The following is a 23243-nucleotide window of genomic DNA, read 5'->3' as shown; positions in this document are numbered from 1 at the left end:
CTGGAAACAGCCTGTGGGAACTGAGTCCAGGAACTCTAGCATTGGTAGTTTTTTTTTTTTTTTCTTCATCTTCCTACCTTAAAATTGCATTAGTGGTAACAAAGGTGTGAAACACAGGGATAAAAGAGTAGAGTACTTCACTTAAGAGTAGTTCATGGCAGAAGTGGTCTTTTCAATACCTGAAATATTAACCAATTTGCAAAGTACATTGGACATTGCCTTAGGGTAAACAGGTAGGAAATGAATACTGTTGCCTTTCTGGTCTTTTTCTAGAGTTCAAAGAGAATTAAACAGTAGAACTCTCCAACACTCAAAAAAGGAAAGGAACTGATGCTTTTTAATTCTCTTTGTAACAGCAATAGAGTGCTCAGCACTCAATGGAAACTCAAATGTTTTTAACTGAGTTATGTATCCGTAATATGACTGACCCGTATATGGTCGAATATTTCAATGTAGCAATTTCTCAATTTCTCTTTTTGGAACTCACTACTTTTTTTCTCCCCTTAAATCATCTATGGTGTTTCTGCAATAAATTTCCAAGTATTGTCTAGAGTATTTACATGGATTTATAACTTTTTTTTTTTAAGTAAGCTCTACGCCCAACATGGAGTTTGAACTCAGGACCCTGAGTATTTCAGTCTCCTCATAGAAGAAATTTTGATTTAGTAGGTATGAGTAAGGCATTTAAATAACCACTTCAGTGATGCTGTTGTGGATGGTACCAGGTCCCACTTTGAAAATTGAAAATTGCCATTAAAGGCTCTAACAAACCTTGTCAGTTCCTTCTAGGTCTTGCTTTATAATGTCCTTCTTGTCTTTTCTCCTATTTCAAACCTGTCATCCACCAAGTTTCAGCTCAGATCACGCTTCTGAGGCAGGTTTGACCTGACTATTCCAGTCAGAGATGCTCTCTCTGAGCTCCCATGGCAATCAATATATAAGGGACATTCAAAAATGAAAAAAATGAAGTCTCTTTCCCACCTGTTTCTAGTCACTGGTTCGACTTCCAGAGGCAACAAATTCTCTTTCTGTATGAACATATAAAGTATGTATGTATTATTTTCTGACCCATTTTATGCTTGCTACTATACTGAATGAAGAACATGGCTTCCTACACTGTACCCACTCCACATTCCTTATCTTTATTTTATCAGAATTCCAATAGTAACTGTTTAACATTGTAACTATATAAATATGGTTCGTGGGCCAAAGTGTGACCAGGATTACTCCTACTTTCTTTTACAACCCCACACCCCCCCACTTCTAAGTCACTAACTGCTTAATTAATTTTGTGTTGGCTCAATATTCAGCAAAAATCTGTTGTTAGGTGTTGGCCTTACCCTTTGGAAGGCTGAATATCTAACTTTCTTCTTTAATATCATTTTTGGCAACCCTCAAATTATGCTAGATCAATGATAATGGTTCTATTTTCAGGTAGACATCATATCTCTTCAGATTAACAATGTCTGCAACGTTAACCAGACAAGTATGCTAGTTATGGTGATACTAATTGCTAAAATAAACTCATATTTCACTGTCTTAACACCGGAAAGGCTGTTTTTTTTGGTCACAATAAACTCTGAGTTACTGCTCTTTAGACCGCCCCCCCCCCCCCCCCCCCCCGCCTTTCCTGTCTAAAGTGAATCTGTGGCTGGCTCTTTCCCTCTGTGCTCCATCATCCCCTAGGACCTCACTGTCATCCTCATTCAGCCAGCAAAAGGTAAAGAGAACATAGAGAAGGTATACCCAATTCTAAAATACCCTGGACTGGAAGTGACACAACAATTCTGTTGTCATTCCTTTGGCAAGAACTGACACCAAAGGCACAGCCAAAGATATAAGGGTCTGGGAAATAAAATTCCTGCTTGGGTAGCAATTGCTCAAAAGATCTCCATACTGTGAAAAGGGGAACACACAATCTGATGGGCACATAATATTCTACCGCAAATCATTCAGACTTACTGTTCATATCTGAACATTCACTTGTAAATAAAGGTAAATATTTGGGATATAAACTGAAGTGCAAAAAAATCTCACAAAAATGTAAGCTGATGAAAGTACAAAGTTGTGTCTGTTTTGCTGACTGCTGAAGTCCCAGTGTTTAGAATAGTACTTGGCACTTGGAAGGTGCTCAATAAATATCTGCTGAATATTCAACTGAATGAATGTGATTTATGTGCCAAATTCTATTAGTCAGCCAAAATATTAATGTGAATGTATTTTGAAAGTGCAACAAATTATTGATTGTGAAAACTGTTAAATTTATTTATTTATTTTTTTAATTTTTTTTTCAACGTTTATTTATTTTTGGGACAGAGAGAGACAGAGCATGAACGGGGGAGGGGCAGAGAGAGAGGGAGACACAGAATCCGAAACAGGCTCTAGGCTCTGAGCCATCAGCCCAGAGCCCGACGCGGGGCTCGAACTCACGGACCGCGAGATCGTGACCTGGCTGAAGTCGGACGCTTAACCGACTGCGCCACCCAGGCGCCCCGAAAACTGTTAAATTTATGTGCAGAAGCAGATATTGAGAAATTTCTTATAGTTGAATAACAGGAAAATGGATGGTAAGAATATTAGATTAGCTAACATCTAGAAGAATATCTTAAACGCATAAAAACATTTAAAACAGTACATGGCAGAATAACAAATACATTTATTAGTAATTCCAGTAGTTACAGAATTGGTATACTAACATTCAAAATTTTAAGCAAATAATTGCATTAGATTTTTAGTTATTTTTTGCCACTTAGATAATTAATTTTCAAGAAAAAGTTTAATTTGGGAATTCTTCAGTCTTTTGAGGATAGCTTAAAAACACAATGTCAAGGGGCACCTGGGTGGCTCAGTCGGTTGAGCATCTGACTCGATTTCAGCTCAGGTCATGATCTCACTTGGTGAGATAGAGCCCTGCATAGGACTCTGCACTGACAGCACGGAGCCTGCTTGAGATCCTTTCTCCCCCTCTCTTTCTCTGCCCCTTCCCTGCTCAGGCTCTCTCTGTCTCTCAAAATAAATAAACAAACATTAAAAAAAAAAACACAAACCAAAAACGTGGTTTATGAGTTTGGGCCCTGCATCGGGCTCTGTGCTGACAGCTCAGAGCCTGGTACCCTCCTCAGATTCTGTGTCTCCCTCTCTCTCTCTGCCCCACCCTTGCTTGTGCCTTCTCCAGCGCTCTCTCTCTCTCTCTCTCTCTCTCTCTCTCTCTCTCAAAAATAAATAAATAAACATTAAAAAAAAAATCCAGAATGTCAACTTTCCTACCTCAAATTTCATGAAAAGGACAAACTCTAAAAAATATAAACCACATCTAGATAAATCATCTTTGACCTGGATAAGACTGAGAATATAAAGAGTATGAAGAAAAGGAGAAAGTACTACAGAAAACAGAGATGCCTATAATATTCTGGTATCAGTGATCAAATTTCAAAATGTCAGCTGTAATAAGAATATTTTAATCAAGACAATTCCCCTTCTACCTCATATCATATAGAAAATTAATTTGAGATGGATCACAGACTTAAATGTGAAAGCTAATACTATAAGCCTTCTTAAAAAAACATAGAATATCCATAACATTCAGGATGGCAAAGATTTGTTAAAGCACTAACCACAATGAAAAAAAGATAAACTGGATTTCATCAAAACTATAAACTTCTACTCAAAAAATATACTATTAAAAGGCAAGGCAGCGACTGGCAGAAGACAGTCATAACACATATACACAGATGACTCTTGAAATGCACAGGTTCACTTATACATGGATATTTTTTGGTACAGTACAGTACTGTAAATGTATTTTCTTTCCCTTTTGATTTTCATAATAACATTTTCTTTTCTCTAGCTTACTTTATTGTAAGAACACCCTATATAATACAGGTAACATACAAAATGTGTGTTAATTGACAACTTATGTTATCAGTAAGGCTTCTGGTCAACAGTAGGCTATTAGTACTTAAGTCTTTGGGGAGTCAAAAGTTACATGTGGATTTTTGGCTACACAGGGGTTGGGGTTCTAACACCCCTTCTCCTCCCACTGCTCCAAGGATCAACTGTATATCTGACAACCTATATAATAGGTGTATAAAGAATTTGTACAAATCAATAAGAAAAAGATAATAACATTTACAAGTGGACAAAAGACTTGAACAAATACTTCTATAAGAGGTGTATGGGGGCGCCTGGGTGGTGCAGTCGGTTAAGCGTCCGACTTCAGCCAGGTCACGATCTCGCGGTCCGTGAGTTCGAGCCCCGCGTCAGACTCTGGGCTGATGGCTCGGAGCCTGGAGCCTGTTTTTGATTCTGTGTCTCCCTCGCTCTCTGCCCCTCCCCCATTCATGCTCTGTCTCTCTCTGTCCCAAAAATAAATAAAAAACGTTGAAAAAAAAATTAAAAAAAAAAAAAGAGGTGTATGAATAGTCAATAAGCAGACAAAAAGGTGCTCACTGTTGCTAATCATGGTAATGTAAATGAAAGCCACAATGAGATACCATTACATAATGTCAGAATGGCTAAAATTAGAGACTGACAATAACAAGTGTTTGTAAACATGTATAGCAACTGAAACTTTCACACTTTGCTGGTGGGAGTGTAAAATTATAAAATCACCTTGATAAGTGTTAGAAGCTTCCAGTTTTACTAAAAAAACCATACACGTATCCTATGACACAGCAATTGGACTTTTAGGTATAAACCCAAGAGGAATGAGTACATACACCCACAAAAAACACAGGTACAAAAATGTATATTACAGCTTTATTTGTAACAGCCCCAAATTGGAAAGAACTCAAATGCCATGAATGGATAAATGAATTATGGTATATTCACTCAATGAAATAGTCTACAGCAATAAAAAGAAATCAACCACTGATACATGCAAACATTTGGATGAATCACAGCAGTCGTGTTGATGAATGAAGCCAAGTATAAAACAATATACACTGCATGATCCCATTCACATGAAGTTGAGGACAAGCTTAACTAATTGAGTTTTACAAAAGAAGAGTGGTTCTTTTTTGGGGAGGGAAACTAGGTAATCAGGACATTTTTTGTACTTTAAGTGTATACATCCTGATACAAGTGTATACATGTGAAAAATCATCAAGTACACTTATGATTAGTATACTTTTTGTATTCCACTGTAGGTATGTTATCTGTTTCTTAAAAAAAAAAAAGGCAGATAGATAAATTGGCCTGGTTTCGTCAATAGATTTGATAACAGAGAAAACACACGTCATGACACATAATCACTTGCAATTAAATCAAAATTTATTTGATTATATAATATTAATATAAACAAATTATAGGAAAGACCCTCAATCATAACTCAGAAAAAAACCCAAAGGCATTATATGGGATTATGTTATGGAGCTGTCACTGGATAGAACTATATCTTGATAGCAAAAACAGTATGGAAGATGAAAAATAACATGAAAATTCAAAATATTATTTTTAAAGTAGCATGCTTTTGAAACAACAGAGGCTAAAATTTACATGAAAATGCTATTCACCCTACTGCTACAGACTATGTATCATTTCTGTTAGTAAGAAAATTTTGAGGTTTGCCTAAGGAAGGGACAAAGTTCTTTTTACAAAACAAGTTATAATACAGTAAAACCTTGGATTGAGAGTAATTTGGTCTGTGAGTGTTCCACAAGACAAGCAAACATTTCTAAAAAATTTTAACTTAATCAATGAGTGATATCTTGCAATCTGAGTAGTATGTGACACTGAGTGTCACATGATCACAACTGAGCCAATGGTTCTTGAAATTCGCTTTGATATATGAGTAATTTGGATTACAAGCATGTTTCTGGAACCAATTATGCTCGCAAACAAAGGTTTTACTGTAATTTTTTTTCTGAAAAAGCCTTCTGCAGTGCATGTCTTATTGGTGCATCTGTTGCAATTATGGAGTATGATACCTGAAGAAACCATATAATTACTGACATGACTACAATTTTAATACTACATTTTTAATGCCAAACTTCTAAATTCTGACTAAAATTGTAATAAAATAACTGCATTTTAAGAAATAAAATTTGAGATTTATTTTCGTGACACAGTGACACCCTGGAATGTGTCCAAAATCCAAAATCCAAAAATGTGTATTGGGGTACTTCTAATTGCCTCATTTTAACATTAACCAAGTATCCCATGTACTTATCCTTTTTGTTTCCTCTAATATCCTAACATCTGACTCATTCCTTTCTGCATTTTTCACGTACTCAAACACTGGTTCCCAGTTTCCTAGAGCCCTACTTCCTGAGACCCCCACCTTACTTACTTGACATGGTAGCCATCCTGACTTTCCTTCATTGCATTCCTTTGTGAGATCTTGTCTTCAGGATGCCAAGCCTTCTTCTTTAGACTTACTCTTTTGTTTTGGTGATGAACACTCTCCAGTAGCCTCCTAAGAAGGGGTACATGGGAAGATAACATTTTGAGACCATGCAAGTCTAAACTTTATTTTAGCCCCATACTTGATTGGATTGTTTGGGTACAGAATTCTGCATTGGAAATAATTTCTCCTCTTATATTTGAAGGCCTTACTTTCACAGTGTTCCTTCATCCAGTGTTGCTACCAAGAAATCTAAGTATCACTGTGAAAAAGTCTTCTGTGTAACTCTTGTTTCACCTCCTTGGTAAACTTTCAGGATCTTCTTTAATTCTGGCATCCTGAAATATCATGATATGCTTTTCTGTGTTAAATTCATTGTGCTGGGCACTCTGGATCCTTTTAATTTATATGATTCATGACCTACATTTTGGGGAAATGTTCTTTAATTTTGTTACCTCTTTTCACTTCCTTTCTCTGCTCTCTGTTTTGGGGCTTTTACTAATCAGATGGATCCCATTCTGATCTTCTAATTTTGTTGTTGTTGTTCTTTCCTGTTTTCCATCTCTGCCTTTCTGTTCTGCTTCCTGAAATTTCTTCAACTTATCTTCCAACACATCTACTGAATGTTTAATTCTAGCTCGATTTTTCCAATATTTTAGTTTTCTGATTGTTCCTTTTTTTCTAGCACCCTGTTCTTACTTCATAGAGACAGTATATTTTCTTGTTTCTGAGAGTATTACAGCATATGTTCCTTCCATTATTATTATTATTATTATTGGTTCTTTTGTTTTGGTCTTATGTTTCATTGTTGAAGTTATCCTCAAATGTCAATTGATCCTCAGTTATCAGTTTATCATAATCATAAGAGACTGAAAGCCTTGCATGAATGGGCAGGACTTGTGGACTCTTGGGTTTCATTTCAACAAATAATCAAGTGGAAAGTTGTTTTTATAATTATCCATCTTTGTGGGTGGAGTGGGCGGGCTGGGTAGAGGCCCTGCTGGCACGTTCGTTAGCTGGGTGAGAAGGGGACTGAAGGCTCATGTTTCAAATACTGACATTCTCTCAGTCTCCTGTTTTCAGTGTAGCACCTCACTACCACCTCTGCTCTCCCCCAAGTCCCACTTCTCATCTGTTTGGTTCAATTTCTCCAGAGAATAAGCCTCCAGTCTTTGGCTAGAAAGAGGGACAGGTAACCTGGTTACAAAAGGAGACAAAGATAAACTTTAATACCTGTGTTTCAACTTTGCTCCTCACTCCCATCTCCCAGGGTGCTTCAAATCCCTGAGTCTTTTGGGGGTTCTGGAAGGAAAAGAGAAGTGTTCCAAATTTGTGGTCCTTTTCTGCAATGCAGAATGGCTGTCAGAACTGTGCCATCAAGTATTTTTTTTAACATTAAAAAATTTTTTTAAATGTTTATTTACTTTTAAGAGGGAGAGAGAGATTGCAAGCAGGGGAGGGGCAGAGAGAGAGGGAGACAGAATCTAAAGCAGGCTCCAGGCTCTGAGATGTCAGTACAGAGCCCGAGACAAGGCTTGAACTCACGATCCCTGAGATCATGACCTGAGCCGAAGTCTGATACTTAACCAATTGAGCCACCCAGGTGCCCCACAAGTATTTCTTTTTTTAAGTAATACATTATCTTGAGACACCTGGGTGGCTCAGTTGATTGAGGGCTTGACTTCAGCTCAGCTCAGTTTGAGCCGTTGCATCCAGCTCGCTGCTGTCAGTGCAGAGCCTGCTTCAGATCCTGTCTCCCCTCTCTCTGCTCCCCCACTGTGCACGCTCTCTCAAAAATAAACAAAACATTAAAAAAAAAGTAATACTTAATCTTTCCCTTCATGGTAAAGCAAAATGAGAAATTAACTGCTTAAAACACTGCTTAAGATCTAGCAGTTAACCCAAACAGAACACAAACAACAACAAACCCAAACTACCTATTAAGACAGTATGTCTGTAAATGTTTTAATGGTTATGTGATTATTTTAGCCAAATAAAATGTGTCTCCTATAAAACTCACAACCATTCTAACTTTGGGTCACCTCTCTCCACATCAACTATTTGGAGGTAAGGAAACAACACATAATGGGAAGAACCAGACTCCTCTCCAAAAGCAACTACAGGACGACAACCCAAGCTTCATCAATGCTAACACATTTATAGAGGTGCCAGATAAAAAGTGGATTGTGAATTTCAGATAAATAATTTTCTTCTGGTAGAAGTATGTCCCATATTTCATTGTTTATCAGAAATTCGAATTTATGTGGGCCTCCTGTATTTTTATTTGCTAAATCAGTATCCCAACACATTTAAAGAAACTGTGTAGGTAAGTGACCCACATAAACAAGTTGGGCAAAGAAGGAAAGTGGGATCTGGGCCAAAGCATTCAAGTCACTGGGAGTCCACATACATTACTACCAGGCAGGTAGCCAGGGGCTAACACCACATAACCTACTTTGTGATAAATTCCCATTGGATGCATTGGCTCTGGCCAACATTAATGCTTTCAATTATATAGGAATTTAGTTCTTTAGGTAGATGGTTGGCCTCTTGTGTCACCAGGGCTCTGTCACTGGTGCAAAATCAAGTCATTCTGGTTGCTCAGAGTGCGATCCAGGGTCTTCTTCCATGAAAAATGGCCATATCCTTGGACTGTTCCAAATGTTTGGCTGCCTCTCAAAGGAAAGTTGTCCCTTTCGGACCATTGCCTAATTAAAACACTGTAAAACAGCGGTGGATGTATTAGAATGTCAGGTCCCACACTTGACACTATGAATGGAATGTTAGTATTAAACAAGCATGGGTTTAGCACTTAACCCAAACATGATTTTCCCTGAAGAACATGCTCCTGGATTTACAAACTGCAGCACTGATTCTGACAGTTTCATCTGGTTTCTGGTGCAATCTAATCTGATACCACACCAGTTTGGTTTCTGTGTATACTAGCAACTTCATTTTAATCTTGTTAGGCTGCCCAGGATCCCAAGTCTCCTAGATGATTACAGATTATGTCCCACTCCAGGGAATAGGGCATCAATTCCCAAATGATCCCAGGGATTTTCATATCATGTTGTCAGGGTTATCACCTATGTTTTCCCAAATAAACTGCCCAAACTCCAGTCAACTTGTTTTATGATCTAACCCTAAACTGTCACTGACATTTTAAACTGACTCCATGCTGTTTAGAAGCAATGACTCTGGGCCTCTCTGCTCACTACGTTATTTTATTTTTAAAATCGGGCATTCTTTTCTCCCATCTCCCGGAGAAGGGCTGGTCGTTGCTCTCACGGCCAACAGGAGTTGGGCAGCCAGGGAAGTGTCGGGTCATCGTGGTACCTTCATCCTTTCCATTTTCTTGGTCTCATGTCCAGAACTGTTAACTGTTATATAATCCCACTGTTGCCACCAATTGGAGGTAAGAATTTAGAGGATGGTATGCAATGATCAGACTCAAATATGCAGCCACTAACTAAACTTTGCTTAAAACGGCAAAGATATGCTGGAGGTTTTCTTTTGGATAACAGCAAGTCGATGACACAGGAGAAACACCTGGCAGCTGGGGGCAGCTAGTGTGGCTCCCTCAGTTTCCCTCGGTCCAGTGGATATTGCCCATTGGTGGGCTCATTTACCAGGAGCCTGCAGAAACTTGCATCATGCAGTCCGAGGAGTTATCCAAACTTTCTGGGCTTCTCTGTATACCCCAGCCCAGCAAAACGCTCCTGGTCCTGATTTTTGTGTGCCATTGCCTTGTGAACTTATCAAATACAACTTAAATCTGTGTGTAAAGGACCTCTTTGACTATTCCCTTAGCTGGCCACCCCTTTTGGGGTTTAATTAGTGGGAGTGTGCCCTCCATGTGAATTTTCACTGTATTTGGATGGCTGCACATTTACAAATACCTAAGGGTCTGTATGAGGACGAGGCTTATTTAATGTGACCCTAGAGAGCAAAAATAGCATCAGTGGCCAAAAGCTTTGGGGTTATTTACATTGGTTCAATATATTTTAAAGCTAATTTCTTGTTTATAGCATCTCATTTAGTTTTGCACTCCCAGTGTCTAGATTATAGTAGGCACTCTGTACTGTTATTAGATGAATGACTGAATTTCTAAGAGACATTTCAAAGTAATGGGCTGCTCCAAAAGGCATTAAATTCTCTAATACTGGAGCCAAAAGTAGAAAATAATTTATTAGATAGAAGAGGGAATTTATGTAACAGTAAGAAAATAACCCAAGTGACTTCTCAAGTCCCTAATTGCTTTAATAATCTACTCTAATATCAGAACATTGTTTTTATCACAGAGAGAAGTTTTTAAATGGGTGTTTGTGATAGGAGCCCCAGCAGGATAATGTCTAAAAGGCCATTTAATATTTAAGACCTGTTCCTTAGCAGGCATGCATAATTTGTTTCTTCTCTTAGGAAAGCTGATGGGCTTAAAAGACATGATTATGGGGGTGGCGGGGTGGCTCAGTTGATTAAACAAGCATCCAACTTCGGCTCAGGTCATAGTCTCACGGTTCGTGAGTTTGAGCCCTGCGTCAGGCTCTGTGCTGACAGCTCAGAGCCTGGAGCCTGCTTCAGATTCTGTGTCTCCCCCTCTCTCTGCCCCTTCCCTGATCATGCTCTGTGTCTCTCTGTCTCTCAATAATAAATAGATGTTAGAAAAAAAAAAAAATACATGACTATGGTCTGTGCTCAAGGTACCTGGACTGCTTCAACAAGAAGAGGCTGCCTAGCTGCACTGAGAGAGAATACCTTTAAATAACATTAATGTCTGTTGGTTTAGAAATCCTGTTTCCTTTGACAAATATTCTACAAATCCATAATAAGTTTGTTGTTTCTCCTAATCCCTCATAGGGCGAGTGTCAAAGTGGTATACTCAACCCTGACCCCACAGCCCACATCCATGGCACACAAAAAGAGTAAAGGCTTAGGGCTTTTTCAGGTATTTACCATTTTGTGTAACCTGTAATCACTGAACATGCACAAACAAACACATTCAAATTTAGGTCTTGACCGTCTAACATTTTCTTTTACAAGTATGTTTCGTTCTCTAGAGCTGCCAAGTCACCTCCTATCAGAGACACTGTACACATATTATTTACATATATGTGTGTGTGTTTATGTATATATATATATAAATATATATACATATATATATATATATACACGTATATATACGTATATACATGTCAGTTGACTCTATTCAGCACTTAGTGAATGTTGATTATGGCTTAAGCAAAGCAGGATCTATTTCATTTGTTGAGAACAAATGACCATACTCTGGTTCAGCATGTACAAAGCCGTTGGTTTATTCAGCTGCAAAGCTGGGGAAAGGCTTCCTTTTGGAGTGAATAGCAAAAATGCTTCATGAGCAAGGCACTTTTATGTACACACATGGGAAAGGAACATATTATGGTTACATAAACATCAATATCTTTTAATTTTCAGACCTCCCTACCTCTTCCCACCTCCCCCTTAAAAAAAAAAAAAAAACAAAACAGGTTCTTATAACATTTTAAAAACCCAGTTTCACAGAACATGTACACAGAACAGTTTCTGATACATTCAGTTACACTAACAGTATATGTTTCAATTCAGTAATTTTCCACTAACAGATAGTTTTTCTACCTACTGCAGTTCCCTCCTTTTTCCTTAAGACAACTAAGGCTCAGCAGAAATACTCATTGGATTATAAACATTTTCCTCTCTCCTTAAAGTTGCTATACATGTACAGAATTTGTGATTCCACTAATGCTTCAGTGTTTCGATGCCATATCATATGCAGCACTTAATTATGGAGAATCGGAAAAAGTAAAACTAAGAGGATATAGGATATATTTTTAACAATCTATTTGCTGATTCCCTTCAGATGCCCAGTCAACCAGGGGCACACATTGGTTTCACTCTACTATAGGTGTGTGAAAAGATTTAATGGTCTCATGCATTTTCTTTTATGTAGGATTTCTAGGTTTTAACTCATCTAATTAAATGCAGCAAGATTCATTTACAAGGGTACATACTCTTCCTTGTTCAGCTAGAAGAAAATCTAAAGCTAATCTATGCAGAAAAACAATGATGCTAAAAAACTGTAACTTCAGACTGTTACTAGGCTGAGATGTTCTGTAGTAGTGAAGTTCTTTAAAGTTAGAAAAATTTGCAATGGATGTAAACGGTGCATAAAGTACTGCTGGAACATTATATAGATGAAATATTTTAATTTACAAGTAGTTAATATTGAAAGCATAAATGCTCTTCATCTTTTCCCTGGCCTTTTCAAATGTGATCTGCTCTTAACTAAAGTCTGAATGCCAAGATACAGGAAATATCTTCCCTACAGAACAGGTGTCTGATTAGTACCCAGTTACAATTTTTTTTAGGCCTGGTGGGAGCCTGTGATATAAAAGTTTATACTGTAATTGCAGGTAATATAATTGGTCTGAAGTAGTATGGGCTAGGTTTGAAACTGCACTCCCCCCCCCCCCCCCCAAAATAGGAACTCTCAAGGGTGCCGTGTGGAGGACTATCTCTATAAAAGCCAGGAGGTAAATCCATAGCCCCACCATTTTCTTTTGTCTAGGTATTCAATTTAATTCAACTATCTCATAGAAATTAGTGTTAGAAAAGAGTGTGCTCAGAAAGGTGTTATTGGGAGTAGCTAAGTCCCCACTTTCCCCACTGGCTGTTCTGAAGGTTAGGTAACAAAAGGGGTAGGGGCTCACTGCTTCTTCCTTCCCATTAGCAATGAGATATCTAGTTAAGAGTCCATTCAGATAGGAAGAATAAATTGGGGAGAGAACTGAGTGTGGACAACAGTCAATTTTTATCATACGGTCCCTTTTATCTAATTCTCTACTAAAGTTCTCATTTCATCTACAGGGTCTATCAAAGGGGATGCTCACCATGCATTTTCTGCAGCTGAGTTATGGGACTACTGTACTTGGTAGGGCTTAAGGGCTTATTAGGACAGGGCATAGTTTGGCTGAGAAGGCATTAGTGTCTCAACTGTCAGGTGTGTGACTTTCTATGAGAGATATCAGAACAAATGGTGGACGTTTACAGTGATGCAGTTAGGAGTTTGTTAACTGCCTTTTGGAAGTCAGTGTAGGAGTAAGTAGTATTGATGGGTTCAGTTCGGGTTGTTTCCTTAACTGTTTTAGTTAACCAGCCACAGCAACAACCAGAAACACATGAATTAGGGATCTGTTTTAGGTATTCAGGTATGGGAGTGGCTCTACTCAACGTTCGGCTTAACTGTTTGGTGGCAAATTGCAGTGCTCCATTTAGAGTGGCATGATCTCTAGAAAGCCGGCTGGGATTTGTAAGGGGCTTTTGAAAAGGCGGGACTCCACAAGAAGCCAGAGGAGGCCATTCAGGAATTGGTTCCAGTTTGGGTACACAGTGGGAGCAATGAGAGAGTCTTAGACCTATCTCTCGAAGTATATGGACTGGTGTGCTTGGATCTAAGAGTTTAGCATGATATAACCAGGAATTAGGATTTAAAGGTTTCCAAGTTGTAGAGTATTTTAAAAGGCACTTAACCTGCCAGGCAAGACTCTCAAGAGGTGTCAGGTTGGGCACCACAGGGTCTTCTTCTTCAGAGGAATCCCACTCTTGCCCAGAACTCTCATTTAGGTAGTTAGCGTTTTCTTCTTCCTCACTTTCTGATTCTGATAAGGGGTCAGGAGAGGGATTCCTGGGACCCATTAGATTAGAACAGAGGAAGAAACCAGAAAAAGGTAACAATCTAAGCCAGCAAAATACTAAAACTATCAAATAGAAACAAAAGATGAAGAATCCTTCAACAAGATTAACTTGTCAGTCCATTATACACACACAGTATGCCTCTGGCTCCTATCACTGTGCAGTTCTTCAAGATTATGTTGTATATTCTTCACTTACAAAGAAGGTATCTCAGTTCTCAGGACCAGTTCAGTGTGTAAAAGTGTTAAGTCACTTACCAGTGGCACAGGTCAGAGTTTCTCCTTCAAACTGTGTGTACCCAAGAAGAGAAGGGGTCTTCCTCCAGGCAAGCTGACTTTCTTAGCGTGGTCTCAACTGGTTGTGATACTGCGAGGAGACACTTTGTGTATTCTGTCTTGTTGGCGGGGATATTATATCTACTTGGTAATGGAAAGAAACACAGTGGTTGCCTTTGTTGTCTGCTGGTGGAGCAAATTTTGTGGTGGGATGAGTTGTCAAGGACATCTGGTGTACTCGAATCTGATGTTTTCCGTAGGTGGCAAATGCCCTTGGAAACTGGTGACTTAGTTGAAATATCTGGAAAGGTAGCTTTAACCTGTGAATGAGAAGACTAGAGAAATGATATTAAAGTCTGAAAGCAATGGGTTATATTATTGTCTGTATCTAAGAACATGGATGCTGACCAAGAAGGTTTACTGAGCTTTCCCATCTTTATCTCCTAGTCTTAGGCAGATTTTTCTATTGGGAGAGACTGGGGTCATTTTAATCATTTATTGGTTAATATCTGGGTCAGTTTATTTTTTAGTATGCCGTTCTAGCCCAGAAAATTACTCCCGCAAAAGTAGTTCCTTTATTCTCCAAACTCAAAACTCCAGATAGAGAGCTATAAAAGGCGGTGGTACTGTTGTTGTTGTTGCTGTTTTCCTTTAGATGGGTTTGTGGGGATTAGTTTTAGGGGACCTGTCTTGGTTACAGAGCTGTTAGACGTTAGGATTCTTGCTGGGACCCGAGGTTGTGGTCATATAACCATACTCAACAGATATGAGAGAAGATGGCAGGTGTAAATCTTAATATAGTAGGAATTACAATGAATGTAAACATGTTAAAGCTCACAGTTAAAAAGACAGACATTCAGCCTGGATTAGAAAAACAAAATAAAATTCAATAACATGCAACTAACAAAAGATACTTCAAAGCAAAAAGACACAGAAAAGTAAAAAATAAAAGAATGAAAAAAGATATATCAGGCAACTGTGGACCAAAATAAAGTTGAGATAGCAATCTTAATACCCATCAAAAAAAGATTTCAAGTCAAAAAATACAAGGGACAAATATAGACATTAACACCAATGAAAGAACAGCATAAAATTATATAGTACTCATCATAAACATATATGAGGTATATATGATCCTGAAAGCACAACCTCAAAATTTCTTAAGTAACAACTCATAGAACTGAGGGGGAAATATTAAGCAGGGATATAAGAAGCCTGAAAAAGTCAAAATATTAATATACTTTATTATTATATAAATATTCAGAACTTTATACCAAACAGAATAGATACTTGAGAGTGCACATACACACACATGAAAATAGATCATGTGTTAGGTTTAAAAGTGTAACTAGATTCCAAAGGGTCAATTTCATTCAGACTAAATTCTCTGACCAAAATGCAGTAAAGTAGATATTAAAGGTTAGTTAAAAGGAATCCTATGTTAGGAAGCTAAATACCTCATGGGTTAAAATGGAAATTACAAAAGATATATTAAAACTGACTGATATAAACCACACAAGGCAAAATTGTGGGACATGGCCAAACCAGTACCCAAAAGAAAGTTATAGCTTTAGGGGCACCTTGGGTAGCTCAGTAGGATAAGCAACTGACTGACTCTTGATTTCAGCTCAGGTCATGAACTCACAGTTGTGAGATAGAGCCCCACATCAGGCTCTGCACTGGGTGTGGAGCCTGCTTGAGGTTCTCTCTTCCTCTGCCCCTCACCTACTTCTGTTCTCTCTCTCTCCCTTAAAAAAAAAAAAAATATATATATATATATAGCTTTGAATATACTGATGAGAAAAGAGGAAGTTTAAACACCTACAAGTTAAGCATTCAATTCAAAATAATGGAAAAGAGCAAGAGCAAAATAAGCAAGAAGGAAATAAAGTCAGAAATGAAACAGCATATGAGAATAGAGAAGACTGATAAAACTAAAAGACGGTTTTTTGAAAGTATGAGTAAGAAAAATGAAACCAGTGAAACTTATCAAGAGACTTAAAAATAAAAGATTTAAAAATTTGAAAAATGACAAATACATACTAAATGTGAAAATCTAGATGAAATGGCTGAATTCTGGAAGAAAATACTAAAATTCATATAGGAAGAAATAGATAACTTGAATAGAACAGATAACTAAATGTTAAAAAACAAAACAAAACAAAACAAAAGGCCCCAACCTCCTTTTAAAAGCAGCGGGCCCATATGGTTTTGTAAAGTGAGTTCCACTAAACTTCCAAGGAAATTAATACCTGTTTAATATGAATTGTTTAAAAAAAAAAAAAAAAGGAAAAAAACATATAAACTGACAAACTCCTTTTAGGAAGATTTTAATAAAATATCAACTCTAAATCTAGAGATGAGCCAAATAAAAAAATACAGTCTCATTTCACTTGCATAAATTCCAAATATTACCTAACAAAATCTAACAGTAGATTAAAGAAAAAAAAAAAAAAAGAATATGCTATCATGTAGAGCTTATCCCAGGGAAAGGAGGAATACCTCAACTTCAGAAAATGTACAAATATATGTCACTATGACAATAAAATGAAGCAAAAAACCAAAAAGACTGATAATTTTGTCAACTGTGGATATTTAACCTTTCTTAGTTCCTTCAAAAACGTAACAAAATACTTTTAACCAAACCAGGAAGAAAAGCTACTTTCTCAACTTCGTACCTAAGTTACCTACCAAAAATTTTTAGCAAATATAACCTAAATGAGAAACTTTAGATATATTCCCTCTAAAAATGAAATCAGATAAGGATGGCCATGATGACTGATACTGGCTGATATAGTACCAGAAGTCTTAATCGATGTTAGAAAAAAATAATGACAAGTGTAAGAAATGGAAGAAAAGAGATGTAACAATTTACAAATGATATGGTCATGTAATTAAAAAAAAAAAAACAACCCTAACATATAAATGATTAGAGCTAATAAAAGGGCTCAACAAGGTTTCTGGATCTGAGATTAATCTATGGATATTCATTATTTATATAGTGCTTACTATTTATCAGGTACTATTCTAGGAACTGCAAATGTCCCACGGTCAAACCTCTACTAAATGACAGTCTGGATTTAAACCCACTTTTACCTTCTACACACGCAATACTAACTAAAAAAAAAAAAAAAAACAAAAAAAAGTTAAAGATATCTATCTTTCATAATGAGAAAAAAAACCCAACAACACCAAACCTACCAAGGATCTAGGAACTACTTAATGATATATATAAGACCTCTATGAAGAATGTAGAATTCTAATAAAGGACAGAAGAGGATTTAAAACTCTTGGATGGAACAGATGAATATTATAAAAACTTTTTCCAAATTGATTTATACAATCCTAATACGGAAAGAGTAAAATTCCACATCTTGCCAAACCAACTATTTAAACAGAAGAGTAGAGGGGCTCTTGGCCTACAAGATATTAACACATACTATGAAAGTTACAGAGTTTAAAATAGGGTGGAGTTAGTGTATTGGACAAATAGTCCAATGTAACAGACAAAATTGAGAAGCACAGCCATATAAAGTTTTAGAATGCAGTACAAAATAAAGTTAGCATATAAATCAATGGGGAATGATACATTTAGTACACAATATTGGTAAAGCTGGCCCATTACATGAAGAAAAATCAAATGTATACCTACATAATGCCACATACAAAGGAGGACTCATGTTGGATGAAAGGCCAAAATGAGAATGGTAAAACTATATAGTTAATAGAATATAATACCTGAATATAAAGTATTGTGACTTGGGGACAGGGAGACTTTTAAATAAAAAAACATAAAGCACAAGACCAAAAAATGATGAATTCAGTATCACATCAAAATTATTTCTGTATTGAACTAAAGATATCAAGAACTAAGTGAACTACAAATCCACAACAAAAAGGTAGCAACCTCCATAAAGAAATGGCTAAAACAAAAATATTCAATTTACAGAAGAGAAAATCAACAGGCCATTAGCCATATGATGAATAGAGTTATCACTTTATTTGGCAAAAATTATAAGCTGGAGACAATGCCAACTGTTAGTGAGGAAAGTAAAGGAATAGCCCCTGTAGGAACCAGTACTGCTGGTGATATTACAGTCTGGGGTAATTTTTCTCGAGCAATTTGGCAGCAGTATTTAGTCAAACTATTTGCACATCTCATGATCCAGCAATTCTACTCTTATGTATATATAGTAAAGATATTCTCCGTAAGACCAACATATATTCTGAAGCTTCTAGGTTTCCATCATTGGGAGTGGATAAACAAAATGTGGTGAAAGGACACTAGAAGTATACATAGCCACATGAATACACTAAAGGCATTAACTCTAAATGAAAAAAACAGAAAGCAAAATATTAATATCCCACTTATGCCCATTCTATAGGAGTGATTTCCAAAATGAGTTAGTAAACATCTCTACTTTCAAAAACACATTGAGTTGTGCTAGTAAGGTCAGAGGGTATTGCTTCATGTCAATAGTATTCCTCTAAAGGACATTTCTCTGGCTTCTGCATATTATTTAACTCTGTTGCACAAAATGTCTGACACATATAGCTTAGTAAGTTTTTTGAAAGGAAATGAGAGAATGACAAAGGTCTGCTATAAGTAACTATACAAGCATGTTCTATATTTATTCTAGGGAGACAAAAATTCCCAAATTATATTCGGGTGATTTGGTAGTATGTTGCACAAAGTCAAACGAAACAATTTTTTTTTTTTAAAGCAGGATCAACAGATGATGCTACTAAAGCAATATAAAGGAACTGCTTATAACTTCAAGAAGAAAAATGAATGCAAATACTTTTAGTTTATATTATTACCCAGTTCAATGTGAAAACCAAAAGAAAACTCAAAACATACTCTAAGTCTTTAGTTTATTAATAGAGACAGGAGAAGCTGTTGGCTTTTAATTCTCCTGTCCTCCTACATTTTTACTATTTTCATTTCAACTAGATTCCATCTGCAAGATTATTAATTGGCTATACATCATTTATTGTGTTACTCAAAGCACTCTGTAAATGGCCCACTCCACTTTTTTTAGCAGAAATAAGAAAGTCTCTTTGGGGGCATATATAAATTCTAGAGTGAATCTACCACTGTTACTCCTTTACATTCCATGTGCATAATTTTCCAGCATCAAAACTGAATTAACCTATTCTGTATGCTCCCATGTATAATTTGCCTTTAAAGAATGATTTTTACCATGATTTCAGAACTAAATAACCTTACCTTACAAAGTCTTTAGTTTTGTTATTTCCTCTTCAACTGAACTAAGTTTACCAAAGATAGGAAGAAATTCCCATAGTCGCTATTACTTGTTCATTTTTCCCACAAAGTCAAGAAACGGTAAGCTTTAAGGCAGTGATACTATGATGTTTAACACAGCATCTTTTTTTACCAGCTTTATTGAGGTATGATTGACAAGTTGTATATATTTACCATGTACAACGTGATGTTTTGATATATGCATATACCGTGAAGTGATTACCACAAACAAGCTAATTAACATCTGTAGCCCACAGTTACCATTTTCTTGTGTGTTGTAAGAACACTTGAGATCTACACTTGAGATCTACTCTCAGCAAATTTCAAGTATACATAAACAACAGTCGCTATACTATACATTAGGTCTCCAAAATTTATAACTCAAGGTTTTGTATTCTGTCCAACATCCCCCAATCTCCTCCATCCCACAAGCCACCGATAACTTCCATTCTACTCTGTTACTATGAGTTCAACTATTTTAGATTCCACATATAAGAAGGATTATACAGTATTTGCCTTTCTGTGTCTGGCTTATTTCACTTAGACTATCCTCCAGGCTGACCCATGGTGTAGCAAACTGCAGGATTTCCTTCCTTTTTTTAAAAAATGTATTTATTATTTTGAGAGAGAGACAGTGTGAGGAGGAGAGAAGCAGACAGAGAGGGAGACACAGAGTCTGAAGCAGGCTTCAGGCTCTGAGCTGTCAGCACAGAGCCCGATGCGGGGCTCGAACTCACAGACTGAGAGGTCATGACCTGAGCCAAAGTCAGACACTCAACCGACTGAGCCACCCAGGTGCCCCAGGATTTCCTTCCTTTTTAAGACTGAAGAGTATTCCATTATATGTAAAGTACATCTTTATCCATTAATCCATTATGGACACTAACGTTTCCCTATCTTGGTTACTGTGACTAACACTGAAATAAACACAGTACTGCAGATATATCTTTGAGATAGTGACTTCATTTCCTTTAGATATATACTCAGAAGCAGGATTGCTGGATCACAAGGTTATTTCTAGTTTTAATTTTTTGAGGAATCTTGACTGTTTTCTATAATGGCCATATCAATTTACATTCCCACCAACATGTATAAGGGTTCTCTTTTCTCTATATCCTAACACTTGTTATCTTTTGATTTTTTGATAATAGTCATTCTAACAGTTGTGAGGTGGTATCTCATTGAGGTTTTGATTTGCATTTCTCTGACCATCAATGATGTTGAGTATCTCTTCATATACCTGTTGGCTGTATGTCTTCTGTGGAAAATGTCTATTCAGGTCCTTTGCTCATTTAATTGGGTTATTTGTTTTTTTGCTATTGAGTTGTTGGCGTTTCTTATATATGTTGGATTTTAACCTCTCACGGGATATATAGTTTGCAAATATTTTCTTCCATTACAAAGGATGCTTCTTCACTTCATAATGTGTCTTTTTCTCTTTTTCTGATATAATGTTCTAAAAATACTAAACAAAAACATGTTACATGTTAATCCTAAAAAAAAAAAAAAAAAAAAAAAAAAAGCTAATCAAAACAGTTAGGCTGACCTCTGGTGGCCAGATGCCTCATCTTTCAGTATCGGACAACATGATAGGAAGTCATCCCTCATTTGTCGATTACCAAGTAAAATACAGTAGAGGAAATAATACTGTTAGAAACCTCACAGTTAGAGTAATAAAGGTAGCAAGCATCCAAAGTATAAAGAAAATTGAGCAATTAAAGGCTACAAAATAGAAAAATGTCTCCAAATACTTGTTATAATTTTTAGTTTACCAATTTTACATGAAAAACAAATGGTATATGCAGTGGTTCTCAAAATAAGAGCATAGTTCCACACGGTCCAATACTGTAGTCACTGGCCCCATGTGTCTACGGAGCACTCCTGTGGCTAATGTAAAATAATACCGAATTTCAAAGACTTAGTAGGGAAATAAGAGAATGTAAATCATTCCATTAATAATCTGTTGATTACATGTTGAAATGATATATTGGTTATACCTGGCTAAAAAATTAATGCCCTTTCTGGGTTTCTCTCTCCACAGCTTTCCAGGCATTCTATACTTTTAGCTATAGTTAGATTATGTTAGCAGTGTGTCCGTGAATTCATGGGCCTCTGCTTTTGCTCTAGCTGATTAACCTAAAACACTCATCCTTCTTGCCTTTTCAATAATAGACCTCTTGATAATTTTGAAATTATAGGCAACCCGATACTACCATATTCATTACTTTAACTGGCATTTGAATACCTATAGTGTTGTATGTATAATATAAAGAGAATAGATGAATAAATTATCACATATTCATACAAAAGAATACGGCAGCAACCTGTCTGTGCCTTGGTTTCCTTACCTTAAAAGGGGCTAGAAGTTACCTTATAGGGGTTGTTTGTGAGGACTGAACTTAGTAAAGTGCTTAGAACAGTGTCTGGCACATAAGGGTCCATAAGGTATAAGTTATCATTATGAAAGTATTCATATGAATAAACCTCAAAAACAATACTAACTGAAAAAAAAAAGCAAGGTGCAAAGGATTTTTTTTTTTTTGGCAAATGATTATATAATGTTAGAACATAAAAATAATACAGTATATTTATTCAGAGACTTATTCATATGTTTTTAATACATAAAGTTCAGAAAAGCCGTTAATGCTGTAGAGAGAATGTAATTCAATAGGAAAAAGGTATACAGGTGACTCTGTAATCTTCTTTATCTTAGCTGGCTGTGTGTACTGAGATGTTTGTCTGATATAATCCCCCTCTTTTTTTTCCATTAATTTTTTTAATGTTTATTTATTTTTGAGAGAGAGAGAGAGAGAGAGAGAGAGAGAGGTAAGGGCAGAGAGAGACACACACACACAATTTGAAGCAGGCTCCAGGCTCTGAGCTGTCAGCACAGAGACCGATGGGGGGGGGGGGGGCGGAGCTCGATCCCACAGACTGTGAAGATCATGACCTGAGCTGAAGTCAGACGCTTAACCGACTGAGGCATCCAGGCGCCCCCCACCTTTTTTTTTAGAGTCAGTTCCTGCTGGAAGGCACTGCAAATTTATCGTTACCACTACCCTAAACACCATCCCCTGTGTTCTCGGTTGAATACATCGCTGTTAGGCACCTTCGTAAACCAGGCCTCGAAAGCTGGAATAAGCTGGATCCAAATTAAATCGTGCCTCTCTCCGCAGCTCTTCCCAAACTGCGTACTTCTTGCAGACCCTCCGCCAGCTACCTAAGGGTTAAAATAACCGAGGCCCGCTTCCATCAGGGCACCACGTAACGCCCCCTCTGCGGAACAAGAACGTCTGCTTTCTCACTGGAAGCCCGGCCGCAGCTCAGCTTCCAGCACGCCCTTCTCGACAGAGCTCCAAAAGAACCCTTACACCTGGGATCCCCTGCTCCCCTTTAGCCGGAGAAGGAAATCTTCCCCTCAGCAGATTCCCTGTTCTCACCCATGGAGGATCCTTTCTTCTTTCTCGCCCCACGCCCAGCTGCACGACCCGGCTAGGCCTAGCACCACCAGCTCTGCCCCGACAGTCGCATCTCGGTTCGGCGAGCGGCCGATTCCACTTCCGGGCGGGCCAACGCCCGCTCCTCTTACAAACGCCACTTCCCTCTCGAAGACCCGCTGCAACGATTCTAAGCGCATGCGTCCAAACTGCCGTAA

At 37.3% G+C, this 23243-nt stretch overlaps 1 protein-coding gene across 3 annotated transcripts; it reads right to left on the bottom strand.

Moving 5' to 3' along the window:
* Positions 1 to 4744: 4744 nt before the first annotated feature.
* Positions 4745 to 23225, bottom strand: DCAF16 (DDB1 and CUL4 associated factor 16). 3 transcript variants are annotated; one of them, XM_043572885.1, is made up of 3 exons: positions 23029 to 23225; positions 14305 to 14657; positions 4745 to 6415 (listed from the first exon to the last, which is right to left on the bottom strand). In XM_043572885.1, the coding sequence occupies exons 1-2, from the start codon at positions 23223 to 23225 to the stop codon at positions 14387 to 14389; spliced, it is 468 nt and encodes a 155-aa protein (XP_043428820.1). In that variant the 3' UTR covers positions 4745 to 6415; positions 14305 to 14386. The 3 variants fall into 3 exon arrangements, with proteins under 3 accessions (XP_043428820.1, XP_043428819.1, XP_043428818.1); XM_043572884.1 differs by lacking the exon at positions 4745 to 6415 and having other exon boundaries at positions 11631 to 14657; positions 23029 to 23142; XM_043572883.1 differs by lacking the exon at positions 4745 to 6415 and having other exon boundaries at positions 11631 to 14642; positions 23029 to 23139.
* Positions 23226 to 23243: the final 18 nt, after the last annotated feature.

Source organism: Prionailurus bengalensis, chromosome B1 (assembly GCF_016509475.1).
Source record: "Prionailurus bengalensis isolate Pbe53 chromosome B1, Fcat_Pben_1.1_paternal_pri, whole genome shotgun sequence".
NCBI lineage: Eukaryota > Metazoa > Chordata > Mammalia > Carnivora > Felidae > Prionailurus > Prionailurus bengalensis.
This window is presented reverse-complemented; position numbering and strand designations above follow the sequence as displayed.